The sequence below is a fragment of the Caretta caretta genome, chromosome 4 (genome assembly GCF_965140235.1).
Source record: "Caretta caretta isolate rCarCar2 chromosome 4, rCarCar1.hap1, whole genome shotgun sequence".
Lineage (NCBI taxonomy): Eukaryota > Metazoa > Chordata > Testudines > Cheloniidae > Caretta > Caretta caretta.
This window is the reverse complement of record NC_134209.1, coordinates 91160827-91188727: the sequence shown is the minus strand read 5'-3', so window position 1 is coordinate 91188727 and position 27901 is coordinate 91160827. Positions and strand designations below refer to the sequence as shown.

At 45.5% G+C, this 27901-nt stretch overlaps 2 protein-coding genes across 6 annotated transcripts in view; one reads left to right on the top strand and one right to left on the bottom strand.

Annotated features, from left to right (window-relative positions):
* Positions 1 to 19258, bottom strand: part of SNX25 (sorting nexin 25) — a 163509-nt gene extending 144251 nt beyond the window's left edge. Inside the window, exon 1 of one of the 3 annotated variants that reach the window (XM_048847964.2) lies at positions 18550 to 19258. In XM_048847964.2, coding sequence (XP_048703921.1) covers positions 18550 to 19023 — 474 coding nt within the window. In that variant the 5' untranslated portion in view covers positions 19024 to 19258. The remainder of the gene's footprint in view (positions 1 to 18549) is intronic. The other 2 variants (XM_048847962.2, XM_048847963.2) reach the window with 2 other exon arrangements.
* Positions 19259 to 20464: 1206 nt separating this feature from the next.
* CFAP97 (cilia and flagella associated protein 97) overlaps positions 20465 to 27901 on the top strand; it is a 57888-nt gene continuing 50451 nt past the window's right edge. The window contains exon 1 of one of the 3 annotated variants that reach the window (XM_048847958.2): positions 20465 to 20602. The gene's annotated coding sequence lies outside the window, so the exon portion shown is untranslated. Of the gene's footprint in view, positions 20603 to 21126; positions 21486 to 27901 lie in introns of those variants that run through there. The other 2 variants (XM_048847956.2, XM_048847957.2) reach the window with 2 other exon arrangements.

Below are 27901 nucleotides of genomic sequence, written 5' to 3'. Positions count from 1 at the left end.
ACAGTGTAATGTTTTCATAGATTTACAAGATCTCAGGGAAGCAAAATTCCTGGACCAGCAGTTCACTTGGATACAAAGACAAATGTTGCACCTTGGTACACTTTAGTGAAAGGCCAGTAGCAAACATTAAATCATGGGAGCATTCTGTCAAAACAGGTTTTGCTCAGCCCTGTGAAATGTTTTAAAATGTGAGCCCTTTAAATTTTCCAAAGCACTTTTCTATTAAGTAAAGTACTAGCCATGAATATCCATGACTACTTATTTTTAAGCTAATTACCTAAATAGGCATTTTTTAATTTTAAGATATTAGCCTCTACAGCACCAAAGGGAGGCTGGTGGGGGGGGACGTCCACACCAGAGTGTGATTCTAAAAGCATGTCCAGAAGGAGCAGGCAGGATCTGCAATTCAGGCCTTGACTACATTGGAAGTAGGATGCAGCCACATTGCTGCCAAACCGACCTAACTCCGACAGATATGGAGTTGCACTGATTGCAAACCAGACTAATTATGTTGACTTAAGTGCACAGATCTGTTAATGGGAGAGAATTTGTAAACGGATGCAAGACAGTCCCATGTTATTCCAGTACAACTTTTAAATACAGAAAAGGATTCAGTCCCTTGCTGAAGAGACAGCACTTTGGAAATGTTCTCCTGGTAAATATAAAAGTTATTGAAAGAAGGGGGAAAACGTGCAAAAATCTTTCCTCTAAATCTGGGGAGAAGTCCAAACAGAAATGAAGTGTTAGAACTTATATCTGCCAAAACTGTAACCTGATTTAAAGAGAGTCTGATGGCTCAGTGCATTTTGGTGCAATTAATACACTATCTTTTTCTTACGATACATGTATAGTGTCTAGCACAGATGTGGGCAAACTACAGCCTGCGGGCCAGACGACCGCCCTGCCCAGCCCCTGAGCTCCTGGCCCAGGAGGCTAGCCCCCAGCCCCTCTCCTACTGCCCCTCCTCCCCTGCAGTTACACAGCTGTGCGGGCAGCACTCTGGGCAGCAGGGCTGCGCGCTCATGCAGGACAGCGTGTCAGAGTGTCTGGCTTCGGCTCGGCTCCCAGACATTCTGCTCTGGGCGGCATGGTAAAGGGGCTGGGGGGTTGGATAAGGGCAGCGGTTCCTAGGGGGCAGTCAGGGAGCAGGGGATGGTTGGATAGGAGGTGGGACCCCGGGGGGGGGAGCAGTTAGGGGTGGGGGGGTCCCGGGAGGGGGCAGTCAGGGGACGGGGAACAGGAGGTGGTTGGATAGGGCAGAGGTTCTGGGGGGGAGGGAGTCGGGGGGAATGGGGGGGCAGTTAGATAGGGGGTAGAGTCCCGGGGGGGGGTTATGGGTGGAGGTCCTGGGAGGGGGCAGTCAGGGGACAAGGAGTGGGGGGGGTTGGAGGGTGAGGGGTTCTGAGGGGGGCAGGAAGTGGGAGGGGGCAAATAGAGGGCAGGGGCCAGGCTGTTTGGGGAGGCACAGCCTTCCCTACCTGGCCCTCCATACAGTTTTGGACCCCAATGTGGCCCTCGGGCCAAAAAGTTTGCCCACCCTTGGTCAAGCACAACACACTTCTAATGGGTTCTCGATCCCCAATCAGAGCCTTTAGGTGCTACCATTATAGTAATATTTTTTATAAATCACAGCACAATCAATGAATTAACCTTACACTATTTCATAGAGTTCTTTCATATGAATGTCTCCTAGCACTTAAAAGCTAGCATCATAAGCAGGTAAGGAGTTCCACAGATCTGGAATGCCATATATAAGGAGAGGACTTCTCTTTCCCCTTAGGCAGAAAGGATAGTTTGGACAGCTGAGGGTTTTCTAAACATTTTCCTGAACCTGTAAAATACTAACAAAAATATTTTGAGGATTCTGATTTGTTACTTTTGAGACAATTTGTTTCACACAGCAAATTCATAATGCCAGTCATGGCATTACTTCAGGATTTATGTGCCTTATTCATAGGATGGAAATAAAATTATTCCCCATGTCTCAATTTAAAAAGAAATGGGAAGAGAATCAGCTGCATAAATATTCCAATTACATTTCTAAAGAAATGTAACAGAGTGATACTTCAGAGGGTCCTGGAAACAAAAGCCATTCAAGTTTTCCCCTAGGATCATTCTCTAACACACATACTTGTTTACATTATATAGTTGCATTGAGTATCTTTTTCCTCATTCTAGAGTAGTGATGGATCCAATGGAGCATCTGCCACAAATTTCTACATTCAAAACTAGTTCTAATGTAATCCAGGACAAAGAAATTATACATATTAAACACCTATTTTTGCCTCATATCATGGGACTTTTTCCTTCTTCTCAACTCAGTACCCCTTTACAAGCAGAGGAAAGGACGTCAGCTCAATACTTTAAGAATAGATCCCTTTCTGTATCAGGAATTACTCCATATCACAGGCACTATAATCCCATATACACAATTCTACAAAGTGGGCTCACTGCACAATTTGATCCTTTCATATTTCAGTCTTAAAAGTCTTATGCTTCAACACAAAGAGCAGTGCTTCCCTATTGCCTGAGGGTAAGACTTCTGTTTGACAGGGTTTCTTAATTTTATGTAGATGTCCAAAAATAAGGGATTTTGGGGGGGCTCTCGTATATACTGTACTGAGCAACATATTATACACTTCACAGTAATGAGTAATTTCTTTATAATGTTCCCTAGTGCACTTTAATATAGTAGTGTTTAGGAAATCTTTAGGATCTTCAGTGCGCACCAGCAGGGTCTTTCACTGACGAACATCTTAGTGCGCTTTAGAAATCACACCTAGTAGTGTGACAAGCACTTAGATACAAGTAACTATTTCCAAAATTTTTCCAGTGTTTATTGGATAAAACACCAATTTGATTTTTTTTTAATTAAATGGTGGGCGTTTTATCTATGTTTATTAGTTAAAACCTAAAAATCAAAAGCCCTTATTGTGGAGTACTTTACTGAGGCAATTGCAAACTCATGGTTTAATTCATAAAAATTTATTTTACAGAACATTATTGTTTATAATTTGCAAGTTTTATCTTCTAAACGGCAAGTAGTGCTCTGCTTAAATCAAACATGTTCAACAAGAACCAAGAGACAGCGATACTCGATACTCGGCAGCAAGAGATCTGAACAAAAGGGGTGATCAGAAGAAGGAACTGGGTAAGAAATCACAGTGGACAAGGATGATAAAAAAACTTTTAAAATAATTATCTATTTGGTGGCACAGTACACAACTATTAAAGGACACAATGGAGATACATTGTATGGAAGCTGCACAGTAAGTTGAATTTTCTGAGAAATACTGCAGAGTGACACAGGAATCGGTGTAGAAGGTCATAGACAGTGCAGCAGTGCCACAGTTTGAGAGGAAATGGCTCCAGACTGGCAGAGAGCAAACGGGAAAAGAGCTAAGCAAATATTAGTCCTCCTGTTGTAAAATTCAAATCAAATCTCTAGGGGAAAAAGATCCCAATTATATGTAAACATTCACTTTTATTTGTATGAGCAGCAGATGCTTTTTCACATGAACTCATCCAAGAATACACAGGGGAATTCAGTTTAACTCGTAATTACTAACAATGAACCGCATTTCAGGGTATGTCTATACTAAAGCAACTGCTGAGTTTGACACCACGTGTCATACAAAGATCCCTACCTCTAAACCCCCATTCTCTTTCCAGCCGGTGTTGACAGTCAACAGTGCTCAACATCCCCCTAGCAATGCCTCTTGCACTTTGCTTTACACTGAGAAGCTTTTTAAATCCAACCATCAGTTCAGCTCCATTGGTGCTGGCAAAGGCGGGGGTGTTAGTGTAGACAGGCCACTGGGTTGAACGATGGAACAGTAAAGACAGCAGACAGTCTATTATCAGGGTTCCATGGGTCCATGAACTATTGGAAGTAGACTTGCACCAGCTCTAGAGCAACAGTGGGAGATTTTCAGAAAATCCTTTGTGCACAGACAGCTTGAGAGTTCTAGCAGAAGGAAATGTCTGCACACTTTGGTACAATGAGCATTGAACAGTTGACTGCCCATGCCAGCAGGACAAATGGGTGTAATACTGGTTTGAGGTGAGGTAAACAGGAGCTAAAAGGGCATGTGGGTGTCAAACACCACAATTTCTGTAGTGTAGGTAGGACTTTAAAATTACCCCTACACTGGTTCCCATTACTGCCAGTATGTCTGTGCCCCACTTTCACTGGGGGGAGAGGGGGAAAATGAAGTTCTGGTTATAAAGCTCAGACTAGAAAGGGCTTACTTTGTTTTCTTTGATGTTTTCACATCTAAAGGAAGTGCCACTCATCTAAATGCAGAAGTTGCACTGATTTAACTAAGATACAATTTTAAACCTATTTAATTGAACTGGTGCAAACCCCTGCAGGGACGTTCTTTTAGATCAATTTAAGCCTGATGTTTGTTTGTTTAGCTTGTGTCACAAGCTAAACTGAAATAAGCCCGTTTTCAACTCATATAAAAGAGTGCCAGGGTGGATAAAAATCAATGCTCTTTTTAAAAAAAAAAATCAGATTTTTTTTAATTTAAATCGGACTTTTTTGATAAAATGTTTTTTGAGGAAAAAAACCTATCTATAGTTTTAATTAAGATTCATTATAGCTCAAAGATATCTCATCATAGAATAGGGATTATAAATTCCAATTTTATAGCATGAGACAATATATTCATGTTATGTTTAAGAAAAATTTTTGTAAAAGAGTTCCAATACCTGTAGTTCATGGATTAGGGACCCAATTTTATGGGGTTCCAGGGGCTTCTGTATAGATTATTTAGGTTAATCTTTCTATCTACCCAATGGGACTCAGTGCTCAGTCTAGAAGATACCATCAGAGATGCTTAGTTTTGAAGTTCTCAAACTGGATTTGTGTCTCCAGAGATAACAGCAAAAAATGTTTTTAATTAATTAATTAAATAAATATATAGAGGTGAGAAATAACAGACCTCAACCCTATCGTCCTTCTGCAAATTTGTGTACACACAGCCAATCCTTTACCTCTCTCTAAAAGTGCAGTTTCAAAAAGTTCCATGAATAGAAGATTGTTGGGGACAGAATAGATCTGGACAAGGAGAAGAAGTCTGGAGATAAATGTGAGAAGGGAGGGACTAATCTGAAAAGTTTTCAAAATAAATCACTTTAAAAATGTATAGTGTGTACCTTCTAAAAATGAAACCTACATCTATCTCTGAGTTGTGAAGAATATGTATTAAGGTTATAACAACCAACAAGAATGCACTTTTATGTAGAAATCCATGATTAAATCAAGTCTTCCTGACTAGTGATTTAAATCAATCATGATTTAAATCAAATCCACCCTGAAGGGTGCCCATGTATGCAACTGATTACACTGTTTAACTATAACAGTTTAAAATGTACCTCTGGTTAAACCAGTGTACCTTCTGTATTTAGATGGCTCAATGCAGGTCTGACATAGGGAGACTGCAAAGACATAAAGACAAAAAAAGGGGAATGTTTTGAAATAGTAGGTACAGTCCCTTAAATCTTAAAGAGTAGGACACTTCAAAGCAAAAACTTCTATGGGAAAAAGTCTACTTGATATTTTGCAGAGGCCCATACACAGCCATATGTGGTACCTCAGCTCTTAGGGCCTATAAAGAGATCTATTGACTTCCATGAAGTGCGTAAGCACAGTATAAGAGCTTTTGTGGAACCCTCTACACTAAGGCCCACCACCTCTTCTCTCTGGGCAGGCCTCCTCTCCTCCTCAAACCATTGCTTCCTGTTTTAAGGTGAGCTTGGGTCTATTCCAGAGGAGAAATCAGATATGCAATCTATGCAAGCAGAGGACTCTGTGTGAGAGAGCCCCTCTACATAAGATGGTGTGGAGGCAGCAAGGGCACAGTCCTCTGCTGGGGTAATGGTATAATCATGGAGCCCTCCAGAACAGCAGGTTTCGGAGTTTACGTGCCATTACAATTAATGAGGAAAGTTACACCCCTCCAAACTACTGTTTGAGGCTGTTTTCTGACTAGGCACACATTACTGATTCAGTGACACTTAGGTCACATGGGCTCTTTAAGTTTTCTTCATCACCATAAGCGCTAGAAACAATTTTTAATACCAAAGCTGAGATTCTGACATCATGCGACCCCAGATGCCAGGGCCCTAGTCACATGCGTATAGTGCCTGTGATTTAGGCCAGCCCTGAATATTTGAGCATAAAAGAAAAAATTTTTGCAATGTTATGAATAAGAGAAAACTATGGACTATAACTGAAATGTTTTTTGCTATGAAGAAATGTACAGACACACCCAAGCCAACCAACATATGTTACAACTGGCTATCAATCCAGGAGATGTCAGTCTGTTTGTAAAATGGGTAAGCATCACTACAGCTTCTAAGGGTTAAAAGTAACACACTTCTTTTTTCTTCAGAGGGTCTGTTTTGGGCACAACCTCAGTTGCACAGCATGCTGCCACCTAAAGCAATACAGTCTTACCTGCTCAGGTAAAAAAAAAAAAAAAGTCTTGCACATCTTTACTATGGGCCTAATCCTGCTCTCACTGACTTCAAATCTTATATGCTTAACTGGTATCCTAGAATATCAGGGTTGGAAGGGACCTCAGGAGGTCATCTAGTCCAACCCCCTGCTCAAAGCAGGACCAATCCCCAATTTTTGTCCCAGATCCCAAAATGGCCCCCTCAAAGATTGAACTCACAACCCTGGGTTTAACAGGCCAATGCTCAAACCACTGAGCTATCCCTCCCCCCAGTGAGACACTGTCAGTTTTTTAATGGTTATGTCTACATGAAAACTTTTGACAGTCACAACACAACAGAGACAATGCCTTAAAGTTCTGATTATAATAAATCAGCAGCCATTAAGACAGATTTTACCGATTTCTGAACTCTCACTTACTTTGGGATTCAAATGAGGAGGGAGAAAAAAGGAGAGGTATGAGGCCACTAAAACAGGGAACACTGATTTGAAAAAATACTTCTGCCTCTTAAGGTTTTCCTGCATGTGTTTGTTTACATAAGAAAAGGAAGCATGCACTGGCTGGAATCTTTTGTATCACATTTGTCATTTGTTACTATGGATGCCAGGAGTCCGGTTTTCAACTGGACCACCTGGTCAAAAGGGGACCCTGGTGGCTCTGGTCAGCACTGCTGACCAGGCCGTTAAAAGTCCGGTTGGCAGTGCAGGAAGGCTCCATACCTGCCTCCACGTGGCTCCCCGGAAGCGGCAACATGTCCCTCAGCTCCCAGGTGGAGGGGTGGCCGGGGGGGCTACACACGCTGCCCCACCCAGAGGTGCCACCCTGAACACCGGCTCTGCAGCTCCCATTGGCCAGGAAACGCGGCCAATGGGCGCTGCAGGGGGCAGCGCCTGAGGGCGAAGGCAGCATACGGAGCCCCTTGGCTGCACCTAGGCCTAGGACCTGAGGGAGATTTTGCCACTTCCAGAGAGTCGCCCAAGGTAAGTGCCATCCAGAGCCTGCACCCTCTCCTGTGCCCCAACCCCCTGCCCCATCCATGAGCCATCTCCTGCACCCCAAACCCTTCATCTGGAGCCTGACCCTAGAGCCTATACCCAGCTGCAGCACGCACCCCGTCCTGCATCCCAACCCCAGCCCAGAGCCCCCACACACCCTGAATCCCTCATTTCTGACCCCAACCCAGATCCCGCACTGCCAACCCAGAGCCTGTACCTTCTCCCAGCCTGGAGCCCCCTCCCATACTCCAAACCCCTTGGCCCCACTCCCAGCCCCCTCCTACACCTCAAACCCCTCATCCCCGGCCCCACCCCAGAGTCCAAATCCCCAGCCCAGAGCCCTCACCCCCCCCCCGCACCTCAACCCTCTGCCCCAGCCTGGAGCCCCCTCCCACACCTGAATCCCTCATTTTTGCGCCCACCCCAGAGCCCCATCCCCAGCCCAGAGCCTGTACCCCCTCCCACACACCAACCCCCTGTCTCAGCCCAGTGAAAATGAGCAAGTGAGTGAGGGTGGGGGAGAGTGAGCAACAGAGGGAGGCAGGATGGAGTGAGCAGGGGCAGGTCCTCAGAGAACGGGCAGGACAGGGGCTGGGCAAGTGTGTTCAGTTTCGTGCAATTATAAAGTTGGCAACCTTATCTGTTACTGACGGGAATCATATAAGATACAGACAGCAAGAGCCTTGGAGGCTTGAAATGAAATCCAAGCTGGCACTGAGCCAGCCTTAGACTGTTTTACTATCTGATCAGTCTTCCTAATGAAAAAATTACCAAACTAACGCAATTTATTGGTATGACACAATTTGATTAATTTAAAACCTGTTTTAAACATAACTCAAGTTGAAATATTAAATTGTAAAGAATTAAGTAGATATATTAACTATGGAGATGGAGATGTATGGAGGTCAAGGTAAACAAAACGCAGTATCGACATACTAATATGCAACTTATTGCATGATTAGTCAGATGCAATTCTAAAACATGTGACACTACAAATCAAACAACACGTACAAGGCATAAACATCAGCCACCACATACTTGTTCTGCCCTCAAGTTTTCTGCCCACACGCACAGGAAAATTAGCAATTTTTTCGATTACACTAATGCAATAAAAATAAAACCAGTACAGAACTCAGAATACAATGTATTGTGACAAAGTTCCTCATCTGCCTTGGTGGGTCTTGCACCTATTGGAGGATTTGCTCGCCTTGGAGCTTCATGGCAGTCCTCAGCTTGGCCATTTTTCTGAACCCACAGTCCAGGTCGACTCCTCCTGTGTCTGACCAGGAGTTGGGAGGTTTGGGGGGAACCCGAGCCTGCCCTCTACTCCGGGTACTCCTCCCAACACCTTCTTTATTCTCATCATAGGACCTTCCTCCTGGTATCTGATAATGCTTGTACTCCTCAGTCCTCCAACAGTCCACTTTCTCTCAGCTCCAAGTGTCTCTTGCTCCCAGCTCCTCACACACGCACCATAAACTGAAGTGAGCTCCTTTTTAAACCCAGGTGCCCTGATTAGCCTGCCTTAATTTATTCTAGCAGCTTCTTGATTGGCTGCAGGTGTTCTAATCAGCCTGTCTGTCTTAATAGTCTCCAGAAGGGTCCTGATTGTTCTGGAACCTTCCCTGTTACCTTACCCAGGGAAAAGGGACCTACTTAACCTGGGGCTAATATATCTGCCTTCTATTACTCCCCTGTAGCCATCTGGCCCAACCCTGTCACAGTACATTATACAACTATATTTTGTGCAAAGCATTTTTCAATTTTAATCTATGGGCCAAAAGGCAAAAGACTGTAATACACAAAAACCAATATCAAATGACTCATCTGCTTGCGCTATCCAATATTATAACTATTAACATTTTTCTTTATTGTCACAGTCTCATGATGTACATGAACATCAGAATGAACTTCGGTAATCAATAGTTGCTGCTTCTGATGATGTTTTAGTAAAATTTCCATGAGTTCAGCTTTAACTGAGAAGGATATATAATTTTCCTACTAGAAATACCTTATGAACAATACGTAAGCATTTTTTCATTCACAAAAGACCCACACTAACCGCTAAGAATTTTAAGATATTTTTAAATCACTTTTAGATATCAAAGAAGTTATATATCAGTCATACTAAGGACTGGTCTACAAACTTTTTGTATCATTTTAACTCTCAGTTTAGACATGAGAGTTAAAACAGTGCAACCACCTAGCATGGACATAGTTTGTGACACAGAGGCCCCTTGGCAAAGGGTCCCCTGTTCTTTGCAAACAACTCTAGCCTCAGACCCAATAAACCCATTACACCAAAGAAATGTCTTGCAGGATATTCATAGGAGCAATATATAAAGTATCTACAGAACACTTGTAACCAGTCAAAATTCATAACCATTGCCAAATGTACGTATGTACAGGTAATATTTAAGAAATAATATACTTTCCATATAGTTACGCTTTATGGGCTTGGACTAAAACTTAAGTCACCGGGGATAATATGTCTCAGTGATGGCCCACTCAAGCAGGGGGGAAATCACCCCACCCTGGTTAGTCCAAGATGTAATCCAAGGCTCAATTGTCTACCCTTGTGCCGTCCCACGACTTTCAGTGGAAAATCATTGGAGACAATTACAAATAATTGAAACCACTTAGAAGTACAAAAACAACATTAAAACAGACAGGGAATTGCCCTGCCTATGAAAAAAGACAATAGACTGTTTCATCATAACACAAAGTGAGGAAAGGCACTCTGTATCCATTCACTGGGGAGACAGCTCCCACCCCTCAAGAATTCTCATGAAAAACTGGATCCTGGTTCCTATAAAGCCAGCCAGCTAGCTCTGCAATAGACTGAACTTTGGGAGGGGAGTACCTATTTTATTAGGCAGAAAACGTAACTATTAATAAGTGTAGACCCAGATTTGCATTGTATGATTTTGTTTTGCGTTGTAACCATTTGTTTCCATCACACTCTCGTTTCGTGTTGAAGCTCTATTCTTTCTTAAACAAACCTACTTTTGTATTATGTTTTAAGTGCTGTGCAGTTTACAGGAATGGTGGTTTAAGATAAAACTAGTAAACAGAGGATCTGAGATTTCTGTAAGTAGCCAGTATCAGGGGCTGCATATCACAGGGGAACAGTTCAAAGGGACTCAGGGACTGGGTGCACCTATTGTTAACCTGCAAGGAAAAGATAGGGTTGCCACAGCCCAGAGGAGAGTGCATGAAAGGTTGTTGGTGTTAGGGAGCTGACACCCAGCCAGACACAAGCAAGACTCCCTCACAATAGAGGCAGGCGGTAACAAGGTGAATCACAGGGCTGGGTGCTCCAAGAACAGCTATAAGGATAAGGGTGCTTATATTGTTATATCTTATTTCCGTAAATTTACAACATAACTGTGTCCATGCTAGGGTGCTGTACTGTTTTAATTGTATTGGTTTCTAAACTGATAGAGTTGAAGATTTTAAATATATATACACACACACACATAACCAACCCCTAGCTTCTACAACTAGGAGTTTCCAACAATAAAAACTTTATAGAAAGTTAAATTAAAGTTGTATCAAATTAAACAGACAGGACTACTCAGTTTGAGGAAAAAAATGTTTTGAATGTACTATCTTTCCCCATATCCTGTGATTATTTCTAATTTAGCAAAGTAACGTTAGCATTTAAATATCTATTTACAAAGCAATATTCCTTTTTCATCCATTAGTGGTTCTATCACATCTTTAAAATGGAAAAAAGGCCTTCAGAATCAGAGCAAAGGTTTGTGCACAATTTCATAAGAATAATGATAAGTTAACAGAGGATTCCCTGCCTACAGAATAGCCCTGTGCTCTCCTCCTTTATGAGAATGTATGGAAGAAAACATCAGTCCTCAAACGCAAAGGTCCCAGCAAATTCGAAAGCAGAAGAATCTGAATAGATTAAGGTCTGGGAAAAACCCAGGCTTCAACTCCACACACAGATCACGGACCACAGCTTAACCTACTACATTTATCCCCTGCATTTATCTCCAACCCTTTTGACCTCAAGCCTCCTTCTACAGCAAATACACTGTGCTCCGACTCCTTTAATGGGGGACAGAAGAACACAGAGAAGGAATTCTGCTTTAATCAGCATTAATTTTGCTCCTTTTCCACTATGCTGGGTGAGCATTCTCTTTGGGAAACACAGTACAGAGTGGCTACCCCTAGGATCCTCTGCTTCCACCATCACACCTTCTTTATCCACATGGCCCATGGACCATGCAGCTATTTTGTGAATAACACATAGCCAGCTAAGCCAAACCGGAGGAGAGGAAGGAGGGAGAAAATGTGTAATTGTCTTTTCCCCTGGTAATTTCTTCTGTGGGTTTGCTCCCCAACTCCCACTGCAGGACTGGATCTACATAATATAACCCTAGAAATATTTCTGAAGATTGCTGCCATCATAGAATATCAGGGTTGGAAGGGACCTCAGGAGGTCAACTAGTCCAACCCCCTGCTCAAAGCAGGACCAATCCCCAATTTTTGCCCCAGATCCCTAAATGACCCCCTCAAGGATTGAACTCACAACCCTGAGTTTAACAGGCCAATGCTCAAACCACTGAGCTATCCCTTCCCCACTCATACCAGCTGCCTTTTTATTTATTTATTTAATGAATTACACATTAATAAGATTCACTTCAGCATTAGGGAAGTTAGCTGACTGCATCATTAAAGGGAGATTAACAAAACATTTAGATAAGGACAAACTAGCACATCTTCAGATGTCAAAATGCAGAGGAGGAGAAACTGGTGAGCAATCTTGAACAAAGACAGTCCAGAATTCTTGGTTTCTGGAATCAGAAAGTCCTATGATCAAAAAGCAGTGGTGACAGAACTGCAAACAGCATATTCTCAAGATGGACAGAAGTGGATAGCAGGACACCTTAAGGATCAGTGATTTTCTATATATCTCTTAAGAATCGGGGGGGAGGATAAATTAGGCTTCAGCAGGTAGATTTTGCAGAAAAAAATAATTTTTAGGATAATTATGGATGTTTCTGAATAACATATCCAAACCTAATCAAAAGATGCATAGGATGTTGTTCCTGCCATTCCACATTGTGCCCAGCCCTCCCTCCTCCACATAGTGCATGTGATCACATTTTAGAAAAGAGACCTACATGTGAAGGTGTACCTCCTCTGATAGCTGCGGTGGCTCCTGCTATTTACCATCCCAACCCCTGGGGTTCATTCTCCTCATCAGAAGAGGGAAGAATGCTCAGCTTTCTACATCATATCAAATGATTGGTCTAGGCCACCAGCTATCCTGTCTGATCCACAAGGGACTATTTTCCAATATGACAGGTTTCAGAGTAACAGCCGTGTTAGTCTGTATTCGCAAAAAGAAAAAGAGTACTTGTGGCACCTTAGAGACTAACCAATTTATTTGAGCATAAGCTTTCGTATTTTCCACTGAATGCATCCAATGAAGTGAGCTGTAGCTCACGAAAGCTTATGCTCAAATAAATTGGTTAGTCCCTAAGGTGCCACAAGTACTCCTTTTCTATTTTCCAATAATCTCACTACTGACTTTTCTACAATTTAAGTAATAAAACTCATCTTCCTGGACCCCAGCAGCTCCAAAGGCTAGGCAATAGTTAGGTAGTCTGGGGAGAGAGATGCAATTCTTCTCTTCTTGCACAAGGGACCTATGTACATAGCATTATCAATTATATATAAATTACATATGGACTGAAAGAAAAGCTGGCCACCTCAGAATGTGAAACAGAGGCGTGTAAATCTCACAGTCAAAATAACTGTATAAAAATACTTTTAAAGAAGGAATCCTGCTAAGTATATGTGAAAGATATTTTCCTAAGGTTTCAAAACAAAAAAAGTGACTAACTATATCAGGTTTAAATTTTCAAGAGACACTCAATGGTGGGCATGTGTGCACACAAGAATCTTTTTATGTGAATTTAAAACAGTAAAACCACTAATCTCCAGAATCTGGGGGGTGATGTTATGATCAATACATATTTTTTTGCTGGAAAACATGTTTATTCTCCTTTCTGTTAGTTCAAGTTAGATTAAATAAACCACTCTCTATAAAGTATCATTCATATCAACTAAATGTATAGTCATTGACTCTAATAAGCATCTCATCCATCTTAGTTTTGGTATTTCTAAAAGTGAGTGTGGCAACTCAACCCACTAATTAAGAGTCATTAAAGTGACTCAGAGTCAAAACACAATTTAGAAAGGAAAAAGAACACTACTGTGGCCTCCCAGTTCCTTGGAGCTACATTAAGAGAAACCTGTGAACACACAAGTTTATTTTTTCCCCTTTTAGTTATCCATTCAAGGGACTTTTTTAAAATCAGTCAAAATTATCTCAGACACTATTAACACAAATTAGTACATCTGATTAACCCAAGGCACTGAACAGTACAATCCTAAATTTACAGGAAGATGGATATTCTAATAGGTCTTTTCCATCTCTAACTTCTGTGTGAAAGGGCATGTGTCTGTTTGGTACGTAAATATCTCCAGGGAATTTTAAGAGTTTTGATTAGAAGACAGTACAATTAGGACATTACATTTCTTTGTTGTCCTATTGCATCTTGTCTAGCACCAATTCCTTCTAAGTGTTGGGAATATTTCCTATTTATGTTAAAGGATTGAAAGCCAAATACAGCCTAGAACCATACATGTTATGATCTGTGAGAAAGGACTGTATGTCTATAAATATTAGCTTCTATAGCTAAATATTTACCATTGCTTTTATTCATTGTACTACTTCCATGAATGGTCTGCAAGTTTTCTTCATCCATATGGAAGTTAATGAAAATAAAAAGAGAGGACAGGAGAAGAAAAAACAAAAACAAACCAACTATCTTCACAGAACTTAACTTGATGTGGAATCAGGGGTGTTGTCTACAGAGAGCTGGTCACTCAATACATCACATATAAAAATATCATTTTGATACAGTGCCCTGCTGTGCAGACACAGATCTTCAAACTACTGGAAAATAAGTCTTCAGGTTTTGGTGAAGGAGCAAAAGCAAAACACAAACAAATTAACCAAAGACACAAAGTAAATTAAGTCTGATTTACATTAAATTTTGCATCTGTTTGTAGATTCTAATATTAACTAAATGACACACTTTCTTTGAAGTCTTTCAATGTAATGTGTTATTTTTCCATGTAATTCTCAATAGGTTTCTAATGCATTCACTGAACAATCTAAGCTTTAAAACACACACACACACACACAAAATCCCACCTTTCACCTCCCATCGAGGTTAAGCAAAGTACATTTAGCATTGTGGGACATAGCTTCTCTGGGAGACAGTTCAAACAAAACAAGGGTAGAAAAGCACAAATTTTGCTTATTCAGGGCCTGATCCTTCAGCACTTACTCGTGTAAGTTATTTTACTCAGATTAATAGACCTGTTGAAAACAATGGGACTACTCAAGCATCATAAATATATGCAGAATCAAGGCCTTTGGCAAAACTATTTTTTTAATGGAGAGTTTAACTGAAGTATAGGATAAGGGCCTGACCCAGCTCCCATTGAAGTCAATTAAACACTCCTACCAACTCTCTGAGAGCTCAGTCCAACTCCAGTTAGAATAAATATTTATTACTGAATACTTAGTCCTCATTTGCTGAGCCTAAAGTGGAAGTCACCCTGAAAGAAAGAACAATTAACACGCTTGCTTTGAGCTCACATCGAAACACCCACTCCAAATAGATTCTTTTTCCAATGAAGGCCTTCTGCCCCCATCCATAACCCTCTTTAGAAAACTGTTTTGCATTAGACACAGCCAGATTATTCTTTTCTGTGCTTGAAGAAAGGAAAGATGTGTCAAAGTTTGGGAAACTCTAGCTTCACAGGTACCCCATTACCGGCTCTTGAAAGGGATAGAAAAATTATATCAGAAGGATCCATGACAGATAGGAAAGCAACAGTTAAGCAAGACCAGAAGATTTGTAAATATTATAGAAATCATGATAGGAAGAGGTGATCTTATCTTACGAATTATTACAGAAAGAAAGATGAATGAGAGATTTGGCAACAAAATCTATTGGGTGGCCTATATTTTTATGTAATACCTATCAAATTTTTAATACTGCCCCCACTGCTATGGCATCCAAGCACTGATCAGAATGATTCCTGTACCCATAAAAAAATCCTCTTTGAAGAAAATGTATCTGCAACATAAAGAGCCTTGGTGCTTAAAGCAATTTTGTGTCAGAAAAAACAAGACAGAGCTGCAATCGTAGGACCTAAGAAGTCAGATGCCTTGGATGGGGGCTTCCAAATGGAAAGGAGGAAATCCCCTCACTCCTTTTTTTGGCATTTCCTTCCCACTCCTTTCAGGTAGCCAGGTTATGTCTCGTGGGAAAGGACCTTGACTGGACTACATCTGGCACATTATAACTGATTGAATCTTGGCAGGCATCAGATCCTGGGGCAAGGGCTATCCCTGGACCAAGGTAACTGTGCCACAGCTACTAAACTGTGAAGTTTGGGGTTTTTAAAATGATTTAAAATATTTTCAGAAATAATTAAAAATACCACAGGATAAAACCCGTAGAGAGCCAATACAAAACAAGTGTGGTGAGACAACAGCGCCACACATGAAACCAGTGGACAGGAATGAGAGGAGAAAATTTCAGAGAGAACTGGGAGGTAATATACCAGGAAAAGAATGTGTATATAGCATATAAAGTGAAGCAACTGTATTTGTCTCTAGATATTTCAGCTCTTGTTCTTGCCCACTGGATTAAGCTATTGTGCTGTTCAGAGTGAAAACATTAGCTTCGGTTCTGGATTTAAATCTCAATCTTCTCTAATTAAGCAGTTTCCACTGTATGTATATTTCAATGCCCTCTTAACTTGTTTCTTCCTATTGTGGCAGTGAGAGATTTAAAACCTAGGTGAGCGTGTGGGGGGCAGGTAGTCACACGGGGGAAAATGAGCACAGCTGCATTTATTTCAGGCTGATTTATTCCACCTGAAGATATGGACCATGGAGTTTGAAGCCTGTTAGCGAAGACTTGGCACATCTTTTTCTCTCAGCATCAGATGGGTTTTCACAATTCCATATTAACTATCGTTAATATCCAAGAATATTTATACACTTAATAGTGTTAATAAACACTAGGTTCCCACCCATCCCCCCCAAAAAAACTAGCTGAACTGTGTCAGTCCATTAGCCACAATATTTAACAGGACACCCCTCTCAATATAGGTTAGGAAGGTGACTGCTGCTTCCTCATATGACCTATGGGTGTCTCCTCAATGGTTTTGCAACCCACACCCTATCCCCTGCACACATATGGCGCAGATACACTATTTGCTTCCTAAAAACCCCTGAACAAGGTGAAGGCATGTCAGTGTAAAAAAACGCGTAGCCATTTTTGAATCAGATATAATATCACTTTTACCCACTGCTGGGGATGGACCCTGAACATGCCTTCATGCCAGTTTTGCCAACTAGTGTCACCAGCATCCAACATCTGGCTGAATAATCCTTTTCTATTGTACAACAATAGACAGCAGCCCTCAGGAGTAGGCCTGGTAATTTATTTCTGGTCAAAAACTAGTTCCTTCCTGCTACTCCCTCCTTAATGACTAATAGGTCAAAGAAACAAGTCCTCCCCCAAAAGTTTTGTAGAGTTTTGTTAGCATGTTTGATGAGAGAGGTGGAAGAATGGCAAACTATACTAGTGAGTGAATTATAACAGGCTTTCTACTCTCTCAGTTTCAAAGAAAGGCCCATGCTGTCAAAAGCTGAATCAGACATCATCCTGGAAATTCAGAAATGACAACGCTTTCAAGTTGCTGTTAACACCAAAGTTAAAGCATTAAACAGGACTACCTGGATCCTATTAACTCTTAGGTTTTATACCAAAATGTGGCTAACAACACTTACCCTTCATTGTAAAGCACTTTGAGATCCATTAATGAAATGCACTATAACAAAGTGCATTATTTATTATTGTGGAATTTCACTTACCTACACTATATTTTCATGGAACTATGCAGTTCACAAGCATGTGTCTCCTATCAGCTATACTGAGCTTACCTGGGATGTCAGATGGTACACATCCTTTATATCTGTATGCAGCATTAGAGTGAAAACAATTCCTCGTGTCAAGCAATAGTTTTCACAGTCCTGTGATTTTTTATTTGGGGCAGGAAATGCTTAAAATAAGTTGCTTTGACTAACATTTCTCAATAAGTCTGCAAGTCTATGTATGTGTTAACACAGGGTTTGCCTCTACACAACTGGCCTTTGGAGTTCAGCAGGAAAACTGTTATATTTGGGGGTGTTAACCTGGAAGGGTAAACAGAATGTGAAGTTGAATGTCTTTCCTAAGTTCATCTTGCAGGTGTGTAAGAGCTGAAGGAGGTATTATGATAAAGTTTACTCAAGGACAGTCTTTGGCACTCCCTACAGCTGCATTTGCATTGAAGCAACATGAATATTTTGTATCTTGCCTACAACCCCCCCCCCACCTTAATATTTTTTTAAAGTAAAGGAATGGCAAGAAGACGAACATTTGTTCCTGGAATCCGGATGGCCACCTAAAGGCACTCTCGATTTAAATATACCCTTAAGCAGAGCTGAACGGACCTGAATAAACATCGTTTTCAACTGTTGCAGGAAAACGTTGTCATCATACAACGTTTACCGGCGACAAGTTTGTATGATCAGGAGCCCCTGACCGAGCTGTAGCCAACAACACTTAAGTGCAGCACCGCTGTCAAAGCAGAGCATTTACAACGCAACATCTGTCAGAGACCAAGCGTAAGATTAACGTCCAGCAAACTCTACAGAAGCCGCCCCCCACCCCAGATGTGGTTTCGGGCACACACAATTCCCCCGGGGGTCTCTCTGCGCTGGGAAGAGGGCAGGAATCTCAGCCCCTCCGTGCTGCTGGAGGGGATTTAACCCAACACAGGAGTGAGCAAGAAATCGCAGTTCAAAATGTGCCCGGGGCCTCTGTGCTGCCGGGCCCAGGGTATGTAGCTGGGGCACGGCCGGGATCGGCAGGAGGGGGGGGGGGGTCTGTCCAGCAGCGAGAAGAGCCCGGGGTGTCACTTACCGCGGCTGCCCGCAGGAGCGGAGCGTCCCGCCTCGGCCCGCGGCTCCAGGCGGCGGGGAAGTCCGGCGGGGTCCGGAGGTGGCCGCGGGTCGGGCCGCTCAAGGCGAGCAAGGTGCCCAGCAGGAAGGCGGCCGCCGCGCAGCCCAGGTAGAGGGCCAACCGCAGCAGCAGCAGGGCCAGGCACGGTTGCCCCCCGTCCCCCGCCTCCGCCCGCCCCAGGTGGAACAGGGACACCGCCAGCAGCCCCAGCCCGGCCGCCAGCATCAGGCGGGACGAGCCGGGATCCTCCTCCTCTTCCTCGTCGTCCGCCTCCTCCTCCCCGCCGGCGACGGCGGCTGCCGCTGGGGCGCTGCTGCGGCAGGACTGGCCGCCGGGGCTGCGCGCTCCCGGGGCGCCGGAGACTGCGGCGCCCGCCGACTCGGGCTGCCCGCCGCTGCTGCTGCTGCCGCTAGTGCTGTCGGCATCGGGGAACATGCTGCTCCTGGCGCTGCTGGAAACAAGCGCATCTCCCGCCCCAGCGGCCCCCTCGGAAGGTCGCCTCTCCCCGAGCCCCGCGGCTGCTGGCACCGCACCGGCAGGAGAGGGAGCCGGGGCTCATGCCCGGCAGCAGGGGAGGGGAGGGGAGGGGAGGGGAGGGGAGAGGGGCCGGTCACTTCCTCGCCAACCCTCCCCGCCAACTCCGGCTGCGGCTGCTGCTCTGCTCCTCCTCCTCCTCCCCGCTAGTGGCCCTGCGCTCGGTGGGAGCAGGGGGAGGCCGCGCCGTGCCCGCGCTTGTCCAGCAGGGGGAGGAGAAGGAGGCGCCTGAGTGACAGCTGCCTCCTTATTGTCACACCATTAATTATCATCATAAGGTTATAAAACAAAACATAACTATATCACTAATAATGTTTTTTTAAAAGGTTACACACTGTAAAAGGCAATCCCTGCCCTAAAGGGTTTATAATCTAAGCCCTGATTTTACAAACATGCACATGCTTAAATTGCAGCAAGGGCAGTTTAGGTTGGACATTAAGAAAAATTTAGGAACCATCAAGATAGTTAAGCACTGGAGTAAATTGCCTAGGGAAGTTGTGGAATCTCTGTTGTACATTTTTAAGAGCAGGTTAGATAAACACATAGGAGCTGACTCTGTGGGAGCACCCACGGAAAAAAATTAGTGACTGCTAAGCACACACTGGCAGCCAGCTCACTCTCTTCCCCCACCCCAGCACCTCCTGTCAGCTGGCTGCCCTGCTGATCAACTCTTCCCCTTCCTTCCCAGCACCTCCTGCTCACCGGGATCAGCTTGAGGGGGAGGAGGGGACAGGAAGGGGGGGGGGGCGGAGGGCAGAACTAGGCAGGAAGAGGCAAGGTGGGGTGCAGTGAGGGCAGGGACTTGTGAGAAGGGGTGGGGGCAGGACCTGGGCAGAGTGGAGCAGGAAGAGGTCTGGCAGGGGTGGGGTCTTGGGGGAAAGGAGGGGGGGTCTGGTGAAGAGTCGGGGATTAAGTACCCCTGGGGCCTGGAGGAAGCTGGAGCCTGTGGATAAACACGTGTCAGGGATGGTCTAGATAATACTTAGTCCTGCCTTTAGTGCAGTCCTACCTTTCTATGATTCTAAAATACTGTGAAGAAGGGTGAAATCAGCTGTGAGTTTATGGTACAATGCACTAATAGAAAGAGACTCAACGAAGACAGGAAACACTTGGTCAAAAAGGGATCAATGCAACTCCAGTCAGCACCGCAGACCAGGCTGTTAAAAGGCCGGTCGGCAATGCTGCGGGGCTAAGGCAGGCTAGTCCCTACCTGCCCTGGTACCGCACTGCACCCCGGAAGCAGCCAGCAGGTCTGGCTTCTAGGTGGGGGGACCAAGGGGCTCCACACGCTGCCCCTGCCCCAAGCACCGGAGCTGTTCCTGGCCAATGGGAGCTGGGGGGGGGGGGCTGTGCCTGCGGGCAATAGCAGCATATGGAAACTTCTGGCCCCCCTGCCTAGGCACTGGACCTGCTGGCCAATTACAAGGCACAGCATGAAGCCAGGACAGGCAGTTGCGTCACTGACCGGGAGCCACCCAAGGTAAGCCTGTGCCCCGAGCCCCAACTCCCTGCCCCAGCCCTGAGCCCCCCCAACCTGGAGCTCCCTCCTGTACCCAAAACCCCTCATCCCCAGCCCCACCCCAAAGCCTGCATCCCAGCCCAGAGCCCTCACCCCCTCCTAGACCCCAACCCCCTGCCTCAAACCGCAGCCCCCCTCCTGCAGTCCAAATCCCTCAACCCCATCCTGGAGCCCCCTCCTACACCCCAAACTCCTCATACCCAGCCCCACTCCAGAGCCCCCCTTCCACATCCCAACCCCCTGCCCCAGCCCAGTGAAAGTGAGGGAGGGTGGGGAGAGCGAGCTACAGAGGGGGGAGGAATGTAGGGAGTGGGGGCGGGGCAGAGGGCGTGGCCTCGGGGAAGGGGCGGGGCTAGGGTGTTCCATTTTGTGCTCTGGGAGAGTTGGCGCACAGGCCGCATAGCCCAGTCTGGTCCCGCACTACGGCCGCGGAGTGTTTACATAGCGCCAGTCCCCGCGAGCGCCCCCATCGGCCAGGCCCTCCGCTCCCCTCCCCCGGCAGGGCGCCTGCGAGCCGGCTTGGCGGCGCGTTGCCAAGGGCGGGGCTGCTCTGCCCTAGCGGTCCTCGCTCCCCCCACCCCCGAGGTAGCGATACGGGGGCTCCAGGCCGCCCCCTGGCGCCCAGAGAGCGGGAGCTCCACCCCCTCCGCGGCGACGCAGGGGCTGGGCTTGTTGCTGGCGCCTGGGCGAAAGGCGCGGGGGCCCAGAGCCGAGCTGCTGCGGCGCAGCCATCTCCGTGAGTTTCCGCCCGCGGGGCCCGGGCCGGGGGAGGAGGCTGCTGGGCACCGTCCGCCCGGCGCTACTGGAGGCTCCTGCTGTGCCCACAGCAAAGCTCAGCCCCGGGGTAAGGGCGATGGGAGCGTAGCCGCTGCCCGGGGCACCCTGGCGTCAGGCTCCCGGAGGCGGCGGGGCTGCCCTGCCCGGAAAGGGGGCGGCCCTAGCGGCGGTGTGGGATGGTAAACCTGCCGCCTGTGCGCCCCCCTCCCCTGAGCATCCTCGCCGATGCCCGCGGCTAGAGCCCCCGCGAGTTTTCCCCGGGGGCCCACACCTGTCTGCGCTCCGCCTCCTCCCTCTCCCCGGGTCCCAGCCTCCCCCTGTCCTCGGCCACATGCACACAGGCTGTCCCTCCGGGTGGGCATGCCCTGCCTGGGGCGAGCCATAGCTGCAGGCTGTGCTCTCCTCCAGCATCCCCGAGAGGGCAGCGGCCCTACAGGCAAAGGCACCGTGTAATTAGCAAGCCTTGGAAAACGGGAGATTTTAATTATACATTTTGTATTATATTTTAGTGAGGTTGCTTCCCCCTGCACCCTCCACAAGGATTTTATTGGTTTGCTTCTTGAGTCCCTGCCTGAGTGACACTTATGTAGGTGTCTGTTTAGTGTGGAGGTTGGTTGAGCTATATTTGGAGAGTTTCTGCTTGCCTTGAAAACCTGAATTAAATCAGGTTTCAATTAAATATCCATATTTACCAACTTTCTGTGTCTCCCCTTCCTCATCTGTGTTGATTAGCAAGGTATTTGTATGGAAATCAAAGCCCTTTCCTTTAGATAATGTGTCTTCCAACTACCTTATTCATTTAGTGGTACCTCAATTTAATATCTGTAACAGGATTGCTTGTGTGATAGTGGATTGTTTTGTGTCAACCACTGGATTGCAGTATTGCGGAATTAATTGGGCTAGAAAAAGAGATGGGAGTGATGGGATAGGAAATACAGAAGAGTGACATTTTAATAGCACTTAGTAAAATATTTTGTAAGCTGCTTATATGTAATGGAGCTTGGTCATTGGGTCTAAGTATTACACATTTGGCAAAAATGTCTTAACTCAGCAAACTAGAACACAATTGTAGCATAATACTTATGAATGACTTACTCCTGGTGAATTATACGATCTCAATAATGTTATATGTTTGGCCAATGTTTCTTGAGTGTCTTCCTCTGACTTCCTTGGAATTAAATAATTCTAGCCCTTTGTTTTACATAATTCTGTCTTCTTTGCTGTTATCAGTAGTAATACAAATCTGTATAACAACTTAACTACTCAAGTTTTGTGTGGGATCTGTAAACCCCTTTAAGTAAGGTGCAACTTGCTCAAACTCTGTATACATTGAAAGTATGTATACTTTTTCTGCACCAAACAAAATAAAGAAGAACAATACAATTTGTGATCTTAGATAAGTATTGTTGGGCATCTCAGGGGATATTACATAATATACAGCAGTGCATACCACACATATGAAGTATTGTCTATACATTCTCAAAGCCTGTTAAAGAAGCAATTATGGTTTAAATATAGTCAACATGGTTTGCATCCCCACAATAACTGTTCAATGGCACGTTGCGTAATAGCACGTAAGCCTTGCTAGAAGTTTTCCTCTTCAGTATGGTGCTCATAGACTCCTAGATATTAAGGTCAGAAGGGACCATTATGATCATCTAGTCTGACCTCCTGCACAATGCAGGCCACAGAATCTCACCCACCCGCTTTTGCGATAAACCTCTCACCTATGTCTGAGCTATTGAAGTCCTCAAATCATGGTTTAAAGACTTCAAGGTGCTGAGAATCCTCCAGCAAGTGACCTGTGCTCCATGCTATAGAGGAAGGCGAAAAACCCCCAGGACCTCTTCCAGTCTGCCCTGGAGGAAAATTCCTTCCTGACCCCAAATATGGTGATCAGCTGAACCCTGAGCATGTGAGCAAGATTCACCAGCCAGATACCCAGGAAAGAATTCTCTGTAGTAACTCATTTCCCACCCCATCTAACATCCCTCATTGGGCCTATTTACCATGAATAGTTAAAGATCAGTTAATTGCCAAAATCATATTATCCCATCATACCGTCTCCTCCATAAACTTATCGAGTTTAATCTTGAAGCCAAATAGATCTTTTGCCCCCACTGCTTCCCTTGGAAGGCTATTCCAGAACTTCACTCCTCTGATGGTTAGAAACCTTTGTCTAATTTCCAAGTCTAAACTTCCTGATGGCCAGTTTACATCCAGAGTTTTGCTGAAACTGGCTTAATGGTAACATGTAAAGGGCTAATCACAGAACTGTTAATCCTTTGTGTCAGACAATCCACATCACAACATTAGCTAGGGCCTTGGCTACACTTGGAGATGTACAGCGCTGTGAGTTAAACCCGCCTTTGTACAGCTGAGTAGGGAAAGCGCTGGAGTCTGTCCACATTGCCACCTGCCAGCGCACTCTCGTGGCCACATTTGTGGCACTTGCAGTGGCATTGGGAGAGGTGCATTATGGGCAGATATCCCACAGAGCACCTCTTCCCATTCTGGTGTTGTGGGAAGGGAGTGTGGGATGCGGGGCATTCTGGGTCCTGTCCCAATGCCCCGTGATGCATCGCTTCGCATCCCAGCAATCCCTGTGTTTCCGTCCACATTTGGCGCCATCTTTCAACGGTTTCTGTGCAGCGTGATCTGTGTTCCATTTCGGTCTCTGGGAAATGGAGCCCGAACTGCTCAGGAGTATGCTGACGAATCTCGCCAGCACGTCATGTTTGTCAGTCGAGCTATTCCTTAAGATCCAAAGTGACAGTGAGGAGTCCGACAATGATATTGAGTCGTGTAATGGGTACGACACAAGATTGCTTGTGGCATTCACGGACATGCTCAGCACTGTGGAACGCCACATTTGGGCTCAGGAAGCAAGCACTGAGTGGTGGGATCACATCGTCATGAAAGTCTGGGATGACAAGCAGTGGCTGCAGAACTTTCGGATGAGAAAAGCCACTTTCATGGGACTGTGTGAGGAGCTCGCCCCCACCCTGCGGCGCAAGGGGACGAGTTTGAGAGTTGCCCTGATGGTGGAGAAGTGGGTGGCTATTGCACTCTGGAAGCTGGCAACTCCAGACAGTTACCGATCAGTCGCGAACCAGTTTAGAGTGGGAAAGTCGACCGTTGGACTTAGAATCATAGAATATCAGGGTTGGAAGGGACCCCAGAAGGTCATCTAGTCCAACCCCCTGCTCGAAGCAGGACCAATTCCCAGTTAAATCACCCCAGCCAGGGCTTTGTCAAGCCTGACCTTAAAAACCTCTAAGGAAGGAGATTCTACCACCTCCCTAGGTAACGCATTCCAGTGTTTTACCACCTTCTTAGTGAAAAAGTTTTTCCTAATATCCAATCTAAACCTCCCTCACTGCAACTTGAGACCATTACTCCTCGTTCTGTCATTTGCTACCATTGAGAACAGTCTAGAGCCATCCTCTTTGGAACTCCCTTTCAGGTAGTTGAAAGCAGCTATCAAATCCCCCCTCATTCTTCTCTTCTGCAGGCTAAACAATCCCAGCTCCCTCAGCCTCTCCTCATAAGTCATGTGTTCCAGACCCCTAATCATTTTTGTTGCCCTTCGCTGGACTCTCTCCAATTTATCCACATCCTTCTTGTAGTGTGGGGCCCAAAACAGGACACAGTACTCCAGATGAGGCCTCACCAATGTCGAATAGAGGGGAACGATCACGTCCCTCGATCTGCTCGCTATGCCCCTACTTATACATCCCAAAATGCCATTGGCCTTCTTGGCAAAAAGGGCACACTGCTGACTCATATCCAGCTTCTCGTCCACTGTCACCCCTAGGTCCTTTTCCGCAGAACTGCTGCCTAGCCATTCGGTCCCTAGTCTGTAGCGGTGCATTGGATTCTTCCATCCTAAGTGCAGGACCCTGCACTTATCCTTATTGAACCTCATCAGATTTCTTTTGGCCCAATCCTCCAATTTGTCTAGGTCCTTCTGTATCCTATCCCTCCCCTCCAGCGTATCTACCACTGCTCCCAGTTTAGTATCATCCGCAAATTTGCTGAGAGTGCAATCCACACCATCCTCCAGATCATTTATGAAGATATTGAACAAAACCGGCCCCAGGACCGACTCTTGGGGCACTCCACTTGATACCGGCTGCCAACTAGACATGGAGCCATTGATCACTACCCGTTGAGCCCGACAATCTAGCCAGCTTTCTATCCACCTTATAGTGCATTCATCCAGCCCATACTTCCTTAACTTGCTGACAAGAATACTGTGGGAGACCGTGTCAAAAGCTTTGCTAAAGTCAAGAAACAATACATCCACTGCTTTCCCTTCATCCACAGAACCAGTAATCTCATTATAAAAGGCGATTAGATTAGTCAGGCATGACTTTCCCTTGGTGAATCCATGCTGGCTGTTCCTGATCACTTTCCTCTCATGCAAGTGCTTCAGGATTGATTCTTTGAGGACCTGCTCCATGATTTTTCCAGGGACTGAGGTAAGGCTGACTGGCCTGTAGTTCCCAGGATCCTCCTCCTTCCCTTTTTTAAAGATTGGCACTACATTAGCCTTTTTCCAGTCATCCGGGACTTCCCCGGTTCGCCACGAGTTTTCAAAGATAATGGCCAATGGCTCTGCAATCACAGCCGCCAATTCCTTTAGCACTCTCGGATGCAACTCGTCCGGCCCCATGGACTTGTGCACGTCCAGCTTTTCTAAATAATCCCTAACCACCTCTATCTCCACAGAGGGCTTGTGTTGATGCAAGTTTGCAGGGCCATTAATCGCATCCTGCTCAGAAGAACCGTGACTCTGGGTAACGTGCAGGACATTGTGGATGGCTTTGCACAAATGGGTTTCCCTAATTGTGGAGGGGCGATAGATGGGACTCATATTCCTATTCTGGCACCACCCCACTTAGCCTTCGAGTACATTAATCGGAATGGGTATTTCTATATGGTTCTCCAGGCGCTTGTGGGTCACTGTGGGTGTTTCATTGACAGTAACGCAGGCTGGCCCGGAAAGGTGCATGACGCACACATCTTTCGGAACACTGGCCTGTTCAGGAAGCTGCAGGCCAGGACTTTTTTCCCAAAGAGGAGGATCACAGTGGGGGAAGTCGAAATGCCCATTGTGATCCTTGGAGACCCCACTTATGTGTTAATGCCATGGCTCATGAAACCCTACACAGGGAGCCTTGACAGGAGCAAGGAACGGTTCAAGTACAGGCTGAGCTGGTGCCGAATGACTGTGGAGTGTGCTTTTGGCCCTTTAAAGGGCCGCTGGTGATCTCTGTATGGGAAGCTGGACTTGGTCGAACACAGCATCCCTGCGGTTATATCCGCGTGCTGTACCCTCTATAATATTTGTGAAGGGAAGGGTGAAATCTTCACTCAGGCATGGACCTCTGAGATTCAACACCTGGAGGCTGAATTTGCACAGCCAGAGAGCAGGGCTATTAGAGGGGGCCAGCGCGGGGCTGCAAGGATTAGGAATGCCTTGAGGGAGCAATTTGAGGCTGAAAACCACCAGTAATGTCTGGTGCCCTGCATGGGAGTGAAGTGCAGTGGTTCCAATGTTAGTAGGAATCTGTGTTTGCTAAGCTGACTTGCAGTGCCTGTTTCTTTACTGGTGCTAAGGTATCTTTTACTTTATGCAATAATAAAGAATGTTTTCAAAGCCAAAAACTCTATTTATTGAAAACAAAATTCATTTATTGAAAAGAAACACAACTGCTTGGGAAACAGAAAGGGCAAGGGGGTGGGGTGGGGAACGGTTCAATCATAGATTTGCGTTATGTCCTGTTCTCATATTCAGCCTTCCTGTCTGAAGTGCCGTGCAATGAAAGCTGCACTTCAGGATGGCTATAATTCAGGATGGGGGTTGAGTGCAGTGGGTTAGGGTCGTAGTTTTCAGGGCTGGGTAGTGAAGCTACAGGTGTTGGAGGCAGCTGCTGGCGATAAGAACCCGGATGTTGGGGAAAGTGGGTTGGAGGTGACATGAGGGCACAAGGGAAAGAGTTTTGGGACAATGACTGTGAGAGGGAGAGCGGTAGTGCTCTGCCTGCATGGCTTCGAGCGCCGGATAGAGTCTGCTTGGCGCTCCATGTTGCTTATCAGCTGATCCGTGCTTTACTGCCGGAGCTCCGTGCTTTGCTTGCGGGGCACTGCGTTTTCCTGGCAGATCCGGCTTTCGCTCTTCCCTCCACTCCTGCGCTTTTTGATTCTCTTTAAGAGATTGCTGCATCACTTCTTACAGCGTGTCTTCTTTGCTTTTTCGTGGCCTCTTCCCGAGTCTTTGCAGTCACTTGGCTGGTCATAACACGGACTGCTGAGATCTCAAGGTTGCATCTGTAAAGGAAAAATGCAACACTTAACAGAGGCAGCATTGTTTATACCAGACAGAGTAATGATTCCCCCAAACTTAAGGACGGCACACACAGTCTACACACTAGCATAATTTTTCCATCCCAAAGAGAGTGCACGTAACCCACGGGA